The sequence below is a fragment of the Gekko japonicus genome, unplaced genomic scaffold (assembly GCF_001447785.1).
Source record: "Gekko japonicus isolate JY-2015 unplaced genomic scaffold, Gekko_japonicus_V1.1 scaffold55, whole genome shotgun sequence".
Classification (NCBI taxonomy): Eukaryota; Metazoa; Chordata; class Lepidosauria; order Squamata; family Gekkonidae; genus Gekko; species Gekko japonicus.
This window is the reverse complement of record NW_015160837.1, coordinates 2,297,701-2,314,762: the sequence shown is the minus strand read 5'-3', so window position 1 is coordinate 2,314,762 and position 17,062 is coordinate 2,297,701. Positions and strand designations below refer to the sequence as shown.

Sequence of the window (17,062 nt, the reverse complement as noted above, 5' to 3'; positions counted from 1 at the left end):
TCCGACTCTAGGGTTGCGGTGCTCATCTCCGTTTCAAAGCCGAAGAGCCAGCGCTGTCCGAAGATGTTTCCGTGGTCATGTGGCCGGCATGACTAAACACCAAGGCGCACGGAACGCTGTTACCTTCCCACCGAAGTGGTACCTATTTATCTACTTGCAATTTCCTGCTTTCGAACTGCTAGGTTGGCAGGAGCTGGAACTAGAGACGGGAGCTCACTCCATCATGCGGCACACTCGGGTCTCGAACTGCTGAACTACCGACCTTCCACAGCCTGCAGTTCAGCGTCTTAACCACTTGAGCCACCGCAGCTCCTAGTAGGACTTTAAAGACTAACAAAATTAGCTACCGGCTGTTAAGAAAGATCAGCAGTGGTGGATGAACTGTCTTTCTGGGAAGTTTGGACCGCCACGACGGATTTCCTCGTGGAGACATGCCAAAGTCCCCACTATGAAGCCACTGCCTTGCAGACTTCATTGCCTATCTATCTTGGATGACGCCGTTGGGACTACGTATGTAACAACAATTAATGCCTTTTTTCCCTGTACAGGGCTTCACCTCTCAGTTCACCTACGCCTAACGTTAAAAAAAAGAGGCTTATAATGTTTCCCAAGATGCTCCTATGTTCATTTCCCAAACTGGTTTCCCCATAATCAGATGCACTTTGCTCTTTCTCTCGACTACATACATTGCAGCTACACACACACGCACAGAAAAGCCTCTCGCAAAGCATGCCCTTTCCAGATAACAGCACAAGCCCAAGGAGCGCAATCAGATAGAGATGCTTCTTACAGACTCCGTCCGGATGCACCTCCAGCTTCCAGCGACTCGAACAAATGCTCCGCTCCACTTACCATACTGTGTAACAAATGCAATACAGCTGTTCACTATAATGGGGACGTCGTTTTTGCTGAGCTGCTGATCTTCCAACACGTTGCCATCTGTACCTGCTGCTTTTTCAATTGCGCCACGCCAGACTGTGAAATCCAACTTTGTGTGTCCGTGGATGTATAACGTTCTGCAAAGTTTTTTGGGAGGGGAGGGGAAATGTTTTGAAAAGAGCAACAAGAGGGAAGCGCGGAGACAACACTTCCCTGCTTCAGTGAAAACAATGCGGCTGATCTCATGCAAATGTAGGAATGCAAACCGGATGAACAGCTTGCAATGATGAAAACAGATGCAACATTTTTAGAGCAATGAGGCCTCTCTAGAACTGCCTTCACTGCAGTCAATCCAAACATAAATATTCCTTATGTTGTCGAAAGCTTTCACGGCCAGAGTTAATTCGTTGTTGTAGATTTTCTGGGCTGTATGGCCGTGGTCTTGGCATTGTAGTACCGGACATTTCGCCAGCAGCTGTGACTGGCACAGAAGCGTTATACCTCTGAGGATGTCAGTCACAACTGCTGGCGAAATGTCCGGTACTACAACGCCAAGACCATGGCCATACAGCCCGGAAAATCTACAACGACTAATAAATATTCCTATTGAAGGTTCAGTACTGGTGGTGGTGGTGGTGGGGGGGGGGGGGGTGATTTCTGCAAGTTTGAAGCAGATGCTGGCTTCATCCAGTACTGATTGGCTGGGCCTCCGTGGTGTCATTCAGAAGCTTGCCTACCCCTAGTCCCCGGAGCAATTTTATACCTTCGTACTTTCTGTCAGGGTGAGGAAATGTCCATGCAGATGCCCTGTTTGAAATGAGACTGCTCTCTGAATCCACGCCTCTCTTAGAACCAGGCAAGAGTAGACTGTCAGATACAGAGGAGATCTATGAAGCAAGCCTGCACAGATTAAGGCCTGCTGTAGATTTCAATGCAGAGAATCCATTTGACGATCCATTATTTATTTATTTATTTGCAAAGATGGTGCACTGGCTTTCTACCCAATCGAGGCCACCAAAGAGGCCAACAGTTAAAAACTTATATAAGAATGCATAAAATCAAAACTAAAATACATATTAGAAGCCCATAAGACAGTAGTGAATACATAGGGCAAGAAGGAGGGATTGTTGAGGGAATTGACAGATGAACTGAAGAAAGTCTACCCTGCTGGAGGAAGAGAGTGACAGAAGGAGACAGACAAAGTTCCATCGGCCCAGTGCCATGGCTGCCCACATTCATTATCAGCACGGCACTCGCTTGAGTTGACCAATTTATTTATTTTTTATTTTATTTTTGAGATTTTTATCCCGCCCTACCCAGTGGCTCAGGGTGGCTAGCAACAAGTTTAAAAATTGGGTACAATAAAAACAATATTACATATATAATAAAATTTGGTGCTACAAAAATCTACATAGAATTTACAAAAAATACAGCAACCCACATTTGCAGCCAGTGTTCTTGATAGCGAAAGCGCCAGGAGCAATATTTCCGCAGCACAATCGGGCAACATCTACTCCCCAAGGTACGGTAGATGGATGGTATCACCGCGGTGGTGGTATAGTGGCGGCGGCTCCTACCCAAAGGCCTGGTGGAAGAGCTCCGTCTTACAGGCCCTACGGAACAGTATAAGGTCCCGCAGGGCCCGGATCTCCTCCAGGAGCTCATTCCACCAGGCAGGAGCCGCCACCGAGAATGCCCTAGATCTGGTATGGGCCAACCTTGCAGCTCGGGGGCCTGGAACTTCGAGGCGATGGAGGTTCCCCGATCGCAGTGCTGAGTGAACATATGGGAAGAGGCGGTCCCTTAGGTAAGCCGGACCCTGGCCATTCAGGGCTTTAAAGGTAAGCACCAGCACTTTGAAGCGAATCCGGTATGCTATAGGCAGCCAGTGCAGCGCTTGCAGCACCGGCCGGATGTGGTCTCACCTGGAGAGACCCATCAACAGCCTACCTGCAGCATTCTGCACTAGCTGCAGCTTCTGGATTTGCGACAGAGGCAGCACCAAGTAGAGAGCATTACAGTAGTCCAGCCTCGAGGTAACCGTTGCATGGATCACAGTGGCCAGGTCGTCACGGTCGAGGTAGGGAACCAACTGCCGGGCTAGCCGCAGATGGTAAAAGGAGTCCAGGAGCACACCCAAACTCCTAGCCTCCCACACGGGTACCAATGGTACCCCACCGAAGGCCGGGAGAGGCTGCCCCAACTCTCGGCTGCTCCGACACAGGCCCAGGACCTCCGTCTTTGCTGGGTTTAATTTCAACTGACTCAGTCTGAGCCAACCAGCCACGGCTTGCAGCGCCCGCGCTAGGTCATTGGGACCAGAGTCCAACCGGCCGCCCAACATCAGATAGAGCTGGGTGTCATCAGCATATTGGAGCAAATCCAGCTCAGATAATTTTCTGTTTTTAAAAGTGTATTGTACATTCAGTCTAAACATGGAGGCTTTAATGTTCCTTAGCAACTTTCTGTATGCTCACGATATCTGCCATGAGTCACACTGTCTTTGGTGATCTTATCTAATCCCCCAATATCACTTTTTTTTTTGCTAAGGTCAATCAGCAGGCATATGCAAGAAACACAAAGTCTTGCATTATTAAGACCATGATGCAGTGTGACATCAGACATCACAAGGACAATTATGCAGGGTGATCACAAACGAAAACAATGTATATCAATATCCTGAGCTGAGATTCTACCGAACAATTGAGGAATCCATGAATTATGTAGGCATGCATGAAAACTGACAGAACAAAGTTTGAGTCCAGTGGCATTTTTAAGACCAACAAAGTTTAATTCTGGGTACAAGCTTCCATGTCCAGATATCTGAAGAAGTGTGCATGCACATGAGAGCTTATACCCAGAATCAAACATTATTGGTCTTAAAAGTACCACTGGACTCAAACTTTGTTCTGTTGCTGCAAACCAACACAGCTATCTTAATGATAACTGACAGTTTTTCTTTTTTAAAGAAAAGAATCAACCAATTCATTTCCTAAACCCACTGCTGGGGGCCAGATGCCGGAACTGGCATTGGCATTCCTCCGGTGGGCTTTGCATTTGGACAATTTTAAACATTTTTGTTTATAATCTTGCATTTGGCTTATTCATTCACAACATACTTCCAGAATTAATGCCACAACAGGCCCTTTGTGAGGTAGGTGGGGCTGAAACAGTTGTGAGAGAACTGTGACTGACCCAAGGTCAGCCAGCAGGCTTTGTACAGAGGACTGGGGAATCAAACCCAGTTCTCTAGTTTAGAGTCCGCCGATCTTAACCACTGCACCATGCTGGGACGGATGTCAAAGTGTTTATTTGAAGACTGCTTCAGATGTGAAAAAATGTTCTATTCTGGTAGGATAGCAAGAGAATGCACATGTGCCATTTCAGATATTTCGCGCACTGCTCTGTAGAACCAGCCAAAAAGCATGCTTTTTAAAAGACTCATTTCCAGATCTGTGTGTTCTGGCACCTATTCAAAGGTACATCATTTTGGTAGAAGCAGAGGAAAAACAAGCTACAGGTTCCATTTCAGGCTATCGCTTCTCAAAAAAAGGGGGAAAAAAAGAACTCAAACATTACCCTTTCGGAACTACCGAACTGTCATCGTTTGAGAAAAGCTTACAGCTCAGTGAACAACGAGCCGTTGCACTGTATGGAAAGCAGGCAGGCTAGCCACTCACCGGACAGAAGGAGAGGGAAAGCTTTGCAGAAGCAATATATTCCAACTCCAGAGGCAGCCACTGAAGCCAGATAATATATATTTCTGCAAACACGTTGTGATGGTGAATTCAGAATGTTACTGAAGCATCGGAACAGCCTCTTTGTGACTTTCCAATAGGATGCACTGAACCTTTCTTCAAAGACCAATGTATACATGGTGCTTTTTTGCAATGTTCGGGGGAGGGGGGATACAATTTATCTCATGGGTTGACATTATGTGCAGAAGCTGAACTGGCACCTTGAGTGACTCTTTGCAAAAACCCAGGACTCTCTAGAATAAGAGTGGCCAAACTTGCTTAACGTAAGAGCCACATAGAATAAATGTCCCTTTCTCACAATACAAGAACTCATGGGCACTCAAGGAAATTGCTGAGCAGTCGGGTTAGAACAGATAAAAGGAAGTCCTTCTTCACCCAAAGAGTGATTAACACATGGGATTCACTGCCACGGGAGGTGGTGGCGGCTACAAGCATGGGCGGCTTCACGAGGGAATTAGATAAGTATATGGAGCAGAGGTCCATCAATGGCTATCGGCCACAAGGTATAGACAGGAACTCTCAGTCTGGGGCAAGTGATGCTCTGTATTCTTGGTGCTTGGGGAGGGCAACAGTGGGAGGGCGTCTAGTGTCCTGGCCCCACTGCTGGACCTCTTGATGGCACCTGGTATTTTTGGCCACTGTGTGACAGAGTGTTGGGCTAGATGGGCCATTGGCCTGATCCAACATTGGTTTCTCTTATGTTCTTATGTCAGGTGTTTGAGAGCCGCAAGACATTAATATTACACACATGTTTTTACTGGAAAATATGTTTATGAACATTAAATGAGACTGACAAAAACAAAAGAGGGTAAAACATATATTGATAATACTTGTAGGCTTGAGGGGAGGGCTTTGAGAACGCATTTAAAGTTCAAGTTGCTTTCTTTCTCCGCACACACACCCTACCTCGAGCCTACCCTGGGAGGGGAACACTGGCTGGGGAAGGGAAGACCAATCGGGGAGGCCTGCCTCCCCTCCCCTTCCCTAGCCACCCTGCCGGGAGCCACACAATATGTGTGAAAGAGCTGCATGTGGCCAACCCTGCTCTAGAAACAGAATGCCAGGTAAAATTTCCGGTGAAATTCCCTTTTCTGGCCAAGACACCGGTACTTATGCAGGGAATACTGGTGATTTACCACCACCACCCAAAAAAAGAGACCTGTATGTACAAAAAGGATTTAAATTGCTCATCCGGTTTGCCCACAGAAATGCTGAGAGGTGGAGGCTCTTAATGGTTGGAGAAAATTTGCAGTGCAACCCCAAGAAGAGTTATTTATTTAGGATATTTCTGTGCTACCTCTTCCAACATCCTGTTCAAGATGACTTACAAGTAAAACGCAAAAGCCATTCGAAACAAGGCACTGGACATAAAACAGCACTAAAAAACTACCCATGAAACAGAAGCAGGTGATTAAAAAGCTGGTAAGAGAAAACACCTAATTAAAAGCCTGTGTAAAAAGTATGTATTTTGGCCTAGCCTGGCACTGAGATTCTCTAGAGCCTCTACTGAAAATGCCTGCTCTCTGGTCACCCCCTACCTCACATCTGAAGGTGGGGGAGCACAGAGAAGAAGAAGAAGAGATTGGATTTATATACCACCCTTCACTTGCCAAAGGAGTCTCAGAGCAGCTTACAATCGCCTTTCCCTTCCCCTCCCCACAACAGACACCCTGTGAGGTGGGTGGGGCTGAGAGAACTCTGACACAAACTGCTCTTTCAGGAACAGCTGTGCCAGAGCTTGAGACTGGCCCAAGGGCACATCAGCAGGTGCATGTGGAGGAGTGGGGAATCAAACCCGGTTCTCCCAGATTAGAGTCTGCAGACTTAACCACTACATCAAACTGGTGTAGTGCTGCTTATGGAATCATGACCCCAACCCATTTAGGGCCTTAAAGGTAAGAAACCGCACTTTGAATTGTGCCCAGAAATAGATGGGTAGTCAATGCAGATCTTTCAGCAAAGGGGTGATCTGATCCCTGTAATCAACCCCTGACAATATCCTGGCCACCACATTTTGAACCATCTGAAGTTTTTGGACAACATAGAATGCATTACAGTAATCTAAATTATATCATTTAAATCCACTGTGACCTGTTTAATTCTACATAGGATTGTTCCGTTGGCAACCTTTCCCTCAAAGTAAACTGAAGCAACAACCCATGGCCGATACATCTTTCAGGCATTATATACACTAGGTAGGATGCCTAGCTCATCACGACAGTCATCTCTGTTCAAGCAAAATAAATAAGTGAAACCAAGATTTTTTACTACTCTCCTAAGAATTAAGCTGATTACACAGCAGGGAGAAGGTGGCTTTTGCTAGGCAAAGAACTCTACAAGAAATTACTGAACTGGACACAATCCCAGTCTTAACATACTCTGTCTGAACACCTTCCTTCAGGACAGTGTTTTAGAACTTCTCTTGCCTTGGTTGCTTCAAAAGCGGCCACAACCACCTCCCTGGTTTTTGTTAGACAGAACACAACATGGTGGGCTAGAAGGACTAATGGGGTCAGTACCGAGGAATGTTCTCACTCAGGATTTTCTATGCGTATGTTGATGCAAAGAGCCATAACTCACTGGTAGAACACCAGTTTTGCATATAAAAGTTCCCTCAGGTTCAGTCCCCGAGACGAGCAGTCAAAGGATCTCAGGAAACAGAGCTAGCAAGGATCCCTGCTTGAGACTTGGGAGGGTTAGTCCAGGTCAGAGCAGCTGACAGTCAGCTGGTTGAACCAATGGCTTGATTTTTGTGTATGGCGATTTCATATGCTCCGCCAGGCCTTTGGTTGAGGTGGCGGGCATCCAATGAAATCTCACTTCTCCCCTCTGCTGAAGTTTACCATCTTTTGTTGCCCAGATTAAGAAGATGAAAGATGGCGCCAGCTTGAAATCTGCAGACCAACAGTGTGACTTGTTTTAATATATGTGTCAGCAAGCTGCCAAAATGTTATTTTCATTTTCAGATGTGCATACATCTATCTTCACAGATGCGCATACCTTTCCCTATTGCTAATTGTAGTTCACTTGCAAACTGCACTGCGTATCTCTCAAGGCTGCTGGAGGAGCCGCTTAGATCATTGCTTTGGCTTTAGACAGGCAGAGCCGTGGGAAGCTCGTACCTGTTTTGCTTTGGGTAGCAGTTAGTTCCCAGGCCTAAGGGCGCGCGCGGGAACCGTAGTAATTGGATGATGCTCATATGAATGTACTATAACTGTTTTGCGCATAGTTCACCCCTCATTCCTAACAGTGTTCCTGTCCATGCATCTCCAGCTTCAATAAAGTAAAACCTTTCCTGAAAGTGTGTGCTTCCATTGTCGCTGTGGGTCCTGACAATATGTTGTTTTATATTGTTTTGTTTTACCTTTGGTAATGTACTGTACTTTTATGATGCCTTGATCTATTTTGTGATCCGCCCTGAGCCTGATTGCGGGAAGGGTGGAATAGGAATGGAAACAAACAAATAAATAATAACAAAATAAATAATAAAACACTTGCCTTTTTTTTCCTTTCAAAAAAAAAAGTTGGGAATATAACTTGCTTAATTCTTTCCCCAATCTTTACTGAGACATATTTATACAGCTGGGTCTCGCAAACACCTTGACCAGCTAACCACATTAAGCACGGATGCCTTCCCTGTCCTTCTGCTGCCTTTCCGCCCTTCTGCATTCCCAGTATTTAGACTGCAAACACCTTGGCCACCCTTTCCTGCCGTTCATGCCACCCTGCAATGTGCCACACACATGGATTATTTCATATAAATACTAAATAGGAAATAGTTAAATTGAATCCCACCTAAAGCCAACAACCAGGGCTTTGTTGGCCACACCCAACAGCAGAAACTCATTAACATATTAGGCCACACACCCGACAACACAGCTTATGAACATATTAGGCCAGACCCCCATGTTACCAGAAGTTAGGTCATCCAGCCACACCCACCTTTTGCTTCTTATTCTGTTTACCTTGTTTGTTCTCAAAACCCAGGGCCTTTTTTTGTAGCAGGAACCCCTTTGCATGTTAGGCCACACACCCCTAATATAGCCAATCCTAATGAGTTTCTGCTGTTGGGTGTGGCCTATTATGCTAATGAGTTCCTGCTGGGCATGGCCAACTTGGGAGCCAGCCGGAACTCCGTTCCTGTGTGTTCCTGCCCAAAAATAGCCCTGCCAACAACCCTGATCAATAACTGTGCGCTCTCCAAAGGCAAACAGAACACTTATTTGTTTATGTACAAGTGTTTTATCCCACCATTCTCCAAAAGGAAAACAAGGTAGGTTACAACTGCCGCATCTGTAGCTTCTCCCCTCCAGTCACCTGAATCTGCTATAAACAGGGAGAAGTTCCATGAGGGCACCAGACCTCTCACACCTAAAAATCAACACTAGATGGGTACAACCATCACAGGAATTTTGAATGGGTCCAGAGCAGCTTTAATTCGAAGTAAGAGGAAATACTAACTTTACATAGAGAGAGATCGAAATGTGGAATCTGCTGCCAGGAGATATAGTGATGGCCTCAGGAATAAACCGCTTTAAAAGGGAGTTAGATAGATTCATGGAGGGTAATTCTATCAATTGCTGAGGGGAACCTCCCCATTCACAGGAACTAAGCCTCTGAATCCCAGAGCGAGGAGGCAACATCAGGGGAAGGCCTCGGCCTCTCTGCCCTGTTGTTGGCCATCCAGATGAACTGGTTGGCTACTGTGTGAGACAGGATGCTGGACTAGATGGACTATTGAGGGCCGTTCTTATGTTCTTACACCCACTTAAGGGGAGGCTGAGGACAAGGATCAGTTATGGCGACAGACTTGGAAAATCATAAACTGAAATCCAACTTTCCACTAGGGTTACCAGATGGCAGCAGTTGGGGGCAGGATCCTTTGGTGAGCAAAGACTGGGGAAATGGCGTTGTGAAACTGTGGTATCACTTCCAGGTACTCGTTATGTGACGCTGTCCCTCCCCTCACCATTTTGGCTCTGCTATTCTACTGAGCAAGGGTAGGGGAAGGAGCACAGGGGTGGGAGGTTGGCCCCCCCACAAACACGCAGCGGGCAACTCGGTAAGTCTACTTTCCATGCAAGCTCAGAAGTTGAAACATTCCTCTCCCTTCTCCCACTTCAAGGTTCCAGAACGTACCTGCCAGGTTGGGCAGGAAGCAGGTAGTCACTGACACCAGAAAATACAAATGGAAATCAGCTATGGATTGGGTTGTTTGTTCTTTACAGGTGTCGATCAAAACTGTTGGGGGGGGGGGGAGAATGAAAGCTCTGAAATTACTTCCCTCGTCGATCTCATTGGCAAGAAAGAAGAAGAGTAAGTTTTTACGCCCTGCTTTTCTCTACCCTAAGGAGTCTCAAAGTGGCTTACAGTCGCCTTTCCCTTCCTCCCCCCACAACAGGCACCTTGTGAGGTAGGTGGGGGACTCAGAGAGTTCTGAGAGAACTGGGACTGGCCCAAGGTCACCCAGCAGGGCTCATGTGGAGGAGTGGGGAATCAAGCCCAGTCCTCCAGATTAGAGCCCGCCATTCTTAACCAAGAAGAGGAAGCAGCAGCACACTTTCCCCTCAAAAATTTTAGAATGTTCAGCACACATCTCGTCAATGGATTGATTTTAGTTTAATTTGCCATTCATTGAAAAACATATCCAGCCACCACCATTTTCTCTTACCTCCCTTTCTCCACCAGAAGCAGAACATCTATTTTTTCTCCATTTTGAATAATGCTGCTGATTGCTGAGGGGGGAAAAAATGAAGGGGTAAAAAACAACAACATATTTGCAACTGCCTAATGAAGCTTAAATAGACATCTAGCGTTTGCAAAGCCTAATAAGTCCACTCAAAGTTATACTGCAGCACAGCAGACGCTGGACACGTGTGGTTTTAATAACCATTAGTCTCTGGGTGAGAATCAAATGGAAGCCAGCAACTAGTAAAGATGAAATAGGCAGCCCTTCCGTAAGAGCCATAAGGAAGATAAGTAAGGCAATTAATATGTTTCCTATTAAAGACGCTTGAGGGCAAAGTCACCAAAGATAATTTGGCTTTTAGGCAGTGAATAAATCTGCCTTAAATGGGCCTTGTGCCCCTGCTCTTTAAGAAGCAAAACACATGGTGGGCAGTTGATCTTAGTGTTCCCTCTAAGCTGAGTTAGTGTGAGCTAGCTCACAGTTTTTTAGTCTCCAACTCACACATTTTTGTCTTAGCTCGGAAAGGATGGCTCCAGAGCAAACTAATTTATGCAGCAGCCAAATTGCTCACTCACAACTTGAATGACAGGAGCTCACAAAGTAGAATTTTTGCTCACAAGACCCTACAGCTTAGAGGGAGCATTGGCTGATCTGCCCATGTATAGCATTTGGGCTGCTGGAATTGCTTCTGGGAGGATAATCAAGATTGGGAAAAGGGAGAAATGATGACTTTTAAGAAGAGACATTTCCATTCTACTTCACTGAAAAATGGTAACAAATTGACCAATGAAAAAAGTTATTTTTACAGAGCCCACCTGAAAACAGAAATGCGGTTCAGTTACTGATTTCAAATTCTTTTGCATTCCCTGTGCCTTGATGATGTGTCTGGAATTACAGCTTAAGAGCCTTCAGGTCCAACCTCCCAACGGCTACAGGAGAATCAATCAACCAGGCATTGTCTCCTGCATCCCCATCCCCGTGATGAGGCTAGCATCAGATCAGCTGGGCATTGTCTGTATTTTAATTCTTGGATGCAGCCTGATTACCAGATGTCTAAGAGAGCCCAAGAACTGCCCAAGGAATTCAGAAAGAGAGGCAAACACAGTGAGGCATAGGGCCACGTCTACCAAGAAAGCCCAGAGTTCCCTGCACTTTCGCAAGACACCCTCGGCATATTCTTACTCAGTATGAAGCCTCAGGAAATCCAAACCAAGCAGGACTAAGGGGAGATGAGCTCCGTAAGGCTGGGGTCCACGACGAGGTACCCGCGGTTGCCACGGCACCTGCTGACATCTTTTCTCATGTCCATCAAATGTTTTTAAGTGGGAGGGGCCAGCCCAACAAGGCTTCTGATTGGCTACTGGAGATTTGATTGGTTGTTCAGAATTTTTGTTTAAATGTTGCTTTGGCAGCAGCTGCTACCACAGCACAAGGATCTGCACTGTATTACTGAAGTTAAGCTGTGGCAATCACTTTGCAGCTGCCTCCACCTCCTGCGGCAGCCATTTTGAGGCAGCCATTTTGTTGCTGAACACACCGAGCCATGTCAGAATTCAAAATGTGTCCACAGCAGGGGTCATTTTATAGAAAAAGAGGTGCAGGAGCTCATTAGCATAACTCATTAGCATAACTTATTTGCATATGCCACACCCTTATTTGCATATGCCACACCCCCTCACACATTTCACTAAAATGCATCCAATGAAAGTTTGTCTTTCTTATGCATCATTAAATAAGCTCTGACTGCCCTAATACTTTTAAAAAGATTAAAAGGTAAAGGTAAAGATTCCCTTGCTCGAAAGTCAGTCGAATTCGAGTCTAGGGTTGCGGTGCTCATCTCCATTTCAAAGCTGAAGAGCCAGCGCTGTCCGAAGACGTTTCCGTGGTCATGTGGCCGGCATGACTAAACTCCAAGGCGCACGGAAAGCTGTTACCTTCCCACTGAAGTGGTCCCTATTTATCTACTTGCAATTTCTTGCTTTCGAACTGCTAGGTTGGCAGGAGCTGGAACTAGAGACGGGCGCTCACTCCGTCATGCGGCATCCCGGTCTCGAACTGCTGAACTACCGACCTTCCACAGCCTGCAGTTCAGCGTCTTAACCACGAGCCACCGCAGCTCCCTTAAAAAGATTAGTTCCCCTCAAAAGCCAACACTTTAAAATAGCATACATCAGACAAAAAATAAAGTGCTCCCTGCAAAACCCAAAAGACTGCATTTTTAAAGACTAGTTTTTATAAAAAAAAAGAAGGGGAGACATCTTTAAATACCTCTCATTTGCTTCCCCAGCACGATCTTTCCATTGTATTCTATGGGGCCATAGGATATAATGGGAGATCATGCCGCTGTAGCGGTGCGACTCCAGAAAGAAGGGATTTAAACTTTAAAACTCTTCTCTCTTGCTTCCCCCGCCAGCCTGCTGGGAGCTGGGGGCGGGGCTTGCCGCCACCATATGTGCCCGCTCCTGGGCTGCCGGAACACTGTTCCGGCTCGTTCCAGCCTCAAATGACCCCTGCTCCACAGGCTCAAAAAGGTTGGGGGCCCTTGACTTAAGGAGTCAGGCCCGCCAACCCACCCAGTGCCAGGTGTGCCACTTGCCTGTCCATTAGAATTCTTGTTATTCCTGTCTGGTCCTTGTCTTGGGACCAAGGCCAGACTACCCTTCCCTATGCCAGTCTCCATGGACCTTGATTCTATTGAAGCTACATAACCATGGTGTCGGCTGAGTGATCAACACAGCAGAGGTGCACAAACTGATCAAAGTGTAGCTTTATTCAGGAATTAACATATTTGATAGTGAAGAGTAGAAATAGAGACAGGCTTCTAGCCATATCACTAGTTGAGACAGAATGAGAGAGCTGTGGAACTTCTAAGAAGAAGTAAGATATTGCTCTAAGAATACCAATCTGGAGACAGACAAGGAACAACGCTTATCAGGAAAGAAGGTGCTGACCTCACTATCCTATCTAACCGGCCTTTTCTCTTGCTGACCCCTGCAGGGTCTTCTCCTCTTCTTTTTGTACACCAGTCACTGCTTACTCCAACACATGGTCATGACTTCAACAGAATATAGACCTAATGGTCTCCATACAGATTCTACCTAGAGAGAGATTCGACCTGTGGGCCTTGCATGTAATATGCCCAACCCTCATGCAGCTGGAACAGTGTCCCATCACCTAGTACTTCTCAAGCGGTGAGAGCAGAAGTGTTAATGTGAGGAGTGGGTTAAACCCACACATGTCCACACTTTGCTTCTGTGTGTACAATGGTCTCGTAAGTCTCGAGTTCTCACAATGACAACCCGAGAACCAAGCAGTGACTTGAATTGCTTAACACAAATCGCCCAGATACGAATTCAAGCATTGAAACACTCTTCCAGAAGCGTTTTGTTAAAACATTACAGTCCAATTTGTTCTGCCACAAAAGATAACCATTGTTGTTACAAAAATACGTCTTCACTCATGACGGAACAACAAAAGTGTTTCCAACTAGAAAGACACACAAACCACCTCGACAACATGTGCCTATTCAAGCCACAGAAAAAGGGCAAATGATGTGGTTCCTTCCTACACAAGTGTTGCCTAGCCGCCCGGGCTCTTTTTGTAGCAGGTACTCATTTGCATATTAAGCGACACACCCCTAATGTAGCCAATCCTCCAAGAGCTTACAGTAGCTCCTGTAAGAAGAGCTCTGTAAGCTCTTGGAGGATTGGCTACATTAGGGGTGTGTGGCCTAATATGCAAAGGAGTTCCTGATACAAAAAGAGCCATGCGAGCAGCTAGGGGGAAAAGCCACATTGTACAAGAAGGAATTTGCCACGTCATTCACCTGGCTGATGTGATTCCTTTGTCCACATGACTGGAAAAGGGCTGGAATGAGCCCCAGGGGAGGGACTACCATGCCTCTGCAGCAACAGTTGAACTGACCCTCCGTCGATGGGAGGAAACCACTTGTCATCCTCTCATTCACCCAGAGCACTTCATGTGCTGTTGGAAGCATTTTAAGTAGACCCAATTCCTAGAAAACACCTCTAAAACAATTTTTTTAAAGTCTTACTTAACTCCTGGAGCCTCCTCAGATGTATCAAATCCTCTTGAGCATCTTCCAGGTCTAGACAGAAATGCAGATTAGACTTCTCTATTGCAAACCAGCCTTTTTTCCAGTTGTCGAGGTCATGACAGTCTTTGTAATACAGCTGGCCAATAACATCATAATCCCGGCCCAGCAGAGGTCTGGCCATGTCGGATACAAAGTGCTATTCGAAAGGGGGGAAAGCAGAAAAATAAAGTGTGTACGCGCACGCACGCACACACACAGAGAATACAAGAAAGAAAACATTGTAATTTTGATTTAATGTTTGGTATTCTGCTGTACAGTTCAGATTGGATTCTCCCCCTGCCCCCCGCCTCTTTACAGAAATTCTCAATGCCCAGTTACCAGTAGGGATGTGCTAGCCTGATCTTTCCAGATCTCTGGAGCTAAGCAGAGTTGGCCCTGGTCAGTATTTGGATGGGAGAATACCAGGGTCGCTCTGCAATGGCGAACCACCTCTGTACATCTCTTGCCTAGAAATCTCCACCAGGGGTCACCATAAGTCAGCTGCAACTTGATGGCAAAAAAAAGAGAAAAGAATGTGCGAATAACTGCCCACTGCCCCGCCACCAAAGGCAGCGACAAACCATAAAGAAACTCAGGTTAGCAATCACGGCTACTGTGCAGCCGCAAAGCTACTCGTCACATGCTCGAGTGGGACCGCGGCAACGTGCAGGTCTCTGAGGCTCAGCTCACATCTGATTGAGACGGTCAAGAACAGAATATTTGCTGGCCGAACGCGTTTGGTGTAAATTCCCAACAACAGGGATTTACTGGTCACCTCAGCGTAGTACTGCAAAAGCATACTGGGCTTCAAAGGACAGAACAGCGAAACAGGGAAAGAAGTAGAGGTGCAAGAGGTTGTTGGTGAAAGAGACCAACGACACACAGCCCCCCCCCAAGGGTTCCATATGTCTGTCCAAAGGAGAGCCGTCACGTAGGAACATCAGCACTGAATTAAGCAAAACGCACAGCTGTTTGCAAACCACTGAAGATAACATTACGGCCATTCCTTCTATAAAGTGTTCTGCCAGTGTTTTCAAATACACAGCTGCATTAATATTTATTTTAGTTAGCACATTTCTGCGCTGCCTCTACACAATACAGCTGTCCAAGGTGGCCTCACAATGCGAGGGAATGCAAAACAATGAATAACAAATCAAATCATGGCCACTGTGTGACACAAAGTGTAGGACTGGATGGGCCACTGGCCTGATCCAACATGGCTTCGCTTATGTTCTTAACAGAAGAGCAGCCAGCAGAAAAAAAAGAGTGTGGGCACCTGTGGAGCACCACCAATAGAAAGTCCTGGCCTTGGGCTGCCTCCGGACCCATTTCCATGGGAGTGGACACACAGAGCAGGGCTTAGCTGGTGGGTTGCTCTAGGCCGGAAACAGTGGTCCTTTCAGCCCTAAAACATTTACGGCTTTAAAAGGTAAGAAACAGCAGCTGGAACTGTGTCCAGAAACCATCAGGCAGGCAGCGGAGACCTTTCATAACAGAATGACAGGCTTGCTAAACCCAATCCCTCTACAACAGCATTGTGTATTAACTTAAGCTTCCAATCAGGCTTCAAGGGCGGTAATCTAATCCCCACACATACCCCAGAGAGCACTACGGTCAGGGGCACAACATCGTCTAGTGATTCCGGGCCCCAAGGAGGCCAGGCTCGCCACAACCAGGTTCAGGGCCTTTTCGGTGGCGACTCCTACCTGGTGGGATGAGCTCCTTGTACAGTTCCGCAGGGCCTGCAAGACAGAGCTCTTCCACCAGGCTTTTAACTAGGAGCTGCCCACCACTACCACCAACTATTACTGTCAGTAACATCGGGGCAGTAGATGGCCCTGTATGGCGATCGAGCCACAGCAATGCGGGAGATCGGGATCTAGTGTTACTTCTACAGTACGCCATCTTTATTTGACTGAAGGATTGATATGTTTTGAGCACTTTAATTGTAATATGGATTCTTTTATCTTGTTTTTATATGTTTTATCTGCTGCCCATTCGCGGGGGAGGGCGGGATAGAAATGTAATAATAAATAAAATATATAAATAGAAGGGCAGCAGATTCTATGGATCTCCTCTTTCAGGGGAACTAGAACCCCCTCCTGAACAGTCTAACTCCTCATTCCTTGGCAGTTTTATCAATGACCAATGGCAGCTCAATTTGGTCTGGTCAGTCTTCAGTTTACTGGCCCTCCTCCATCCTATAGCCTTCTTCTAGCACCAGATTTGGCTGTTAAGGAGAAATAGAGATGGACGCCATTGGTGTACTGATGACACCTTACTCCAGATCTCTAGACACTCTATTCCAGGGGTTTCATGCAGCTGTAAAAACAGCCCCACCTTATAGCATAGAGGCTGGTGGGCTGAGCAGAATTCCATCAGCACAAGTTTCTGGGGTGGGGAACTAAAGACAAGTAGGAACAGCACAGAAAGCTGTTGAGAAACCCAGTCATTCTCACAGCAAAGATCATTAGCCAGGCCATCTCGAGGCCATTTCATTCCCCAAACCTAGCATGAATTTAGATTAAAATAAAAATAATCTCATCCAAGGCAGCCTAAAGCTGTGTCGCCACCCCCCGCTCAAGAACCTCCCAACTGCTGGTATTCCAAGGAGGTCTCCCCATCCAAGTACTTGCCAGA

General features: G+C 46.4%; 1 protein-coding gene across 1 annotated transcript in view; it reads right to left on the bottom strand.

Annotated features, from left to right (window-relative positions):
- ARAP2 (ArfGAP with RhoGAP domain, ankyrin repeat and PH domain 2) overlaps positions 1–17,062 on the bottom strand; it is a 179,161-nt gene that overhangs the window by 53,605 nt on the left and 108,494 nt on the right. Inside the window, exons 17-19 of the mRNA XM_015418194.1 lie at positions 14,381–14,579; positions 10,309–10,372; positions 853–1,016 (exon numbers count right to left, since the gene is read on the bottom strand). Of these exons, the coding sequence (XP_015273680.1) occupies positions 853–1,016; positions 10,309–10,372; positions 14,381–14,579 (427 nt within the window). The remainder of the gene's footprint in view (positions 1–852; positions 1,017–10,308; positions 10,373–14,380; positions 14,580–17,062) is intronic.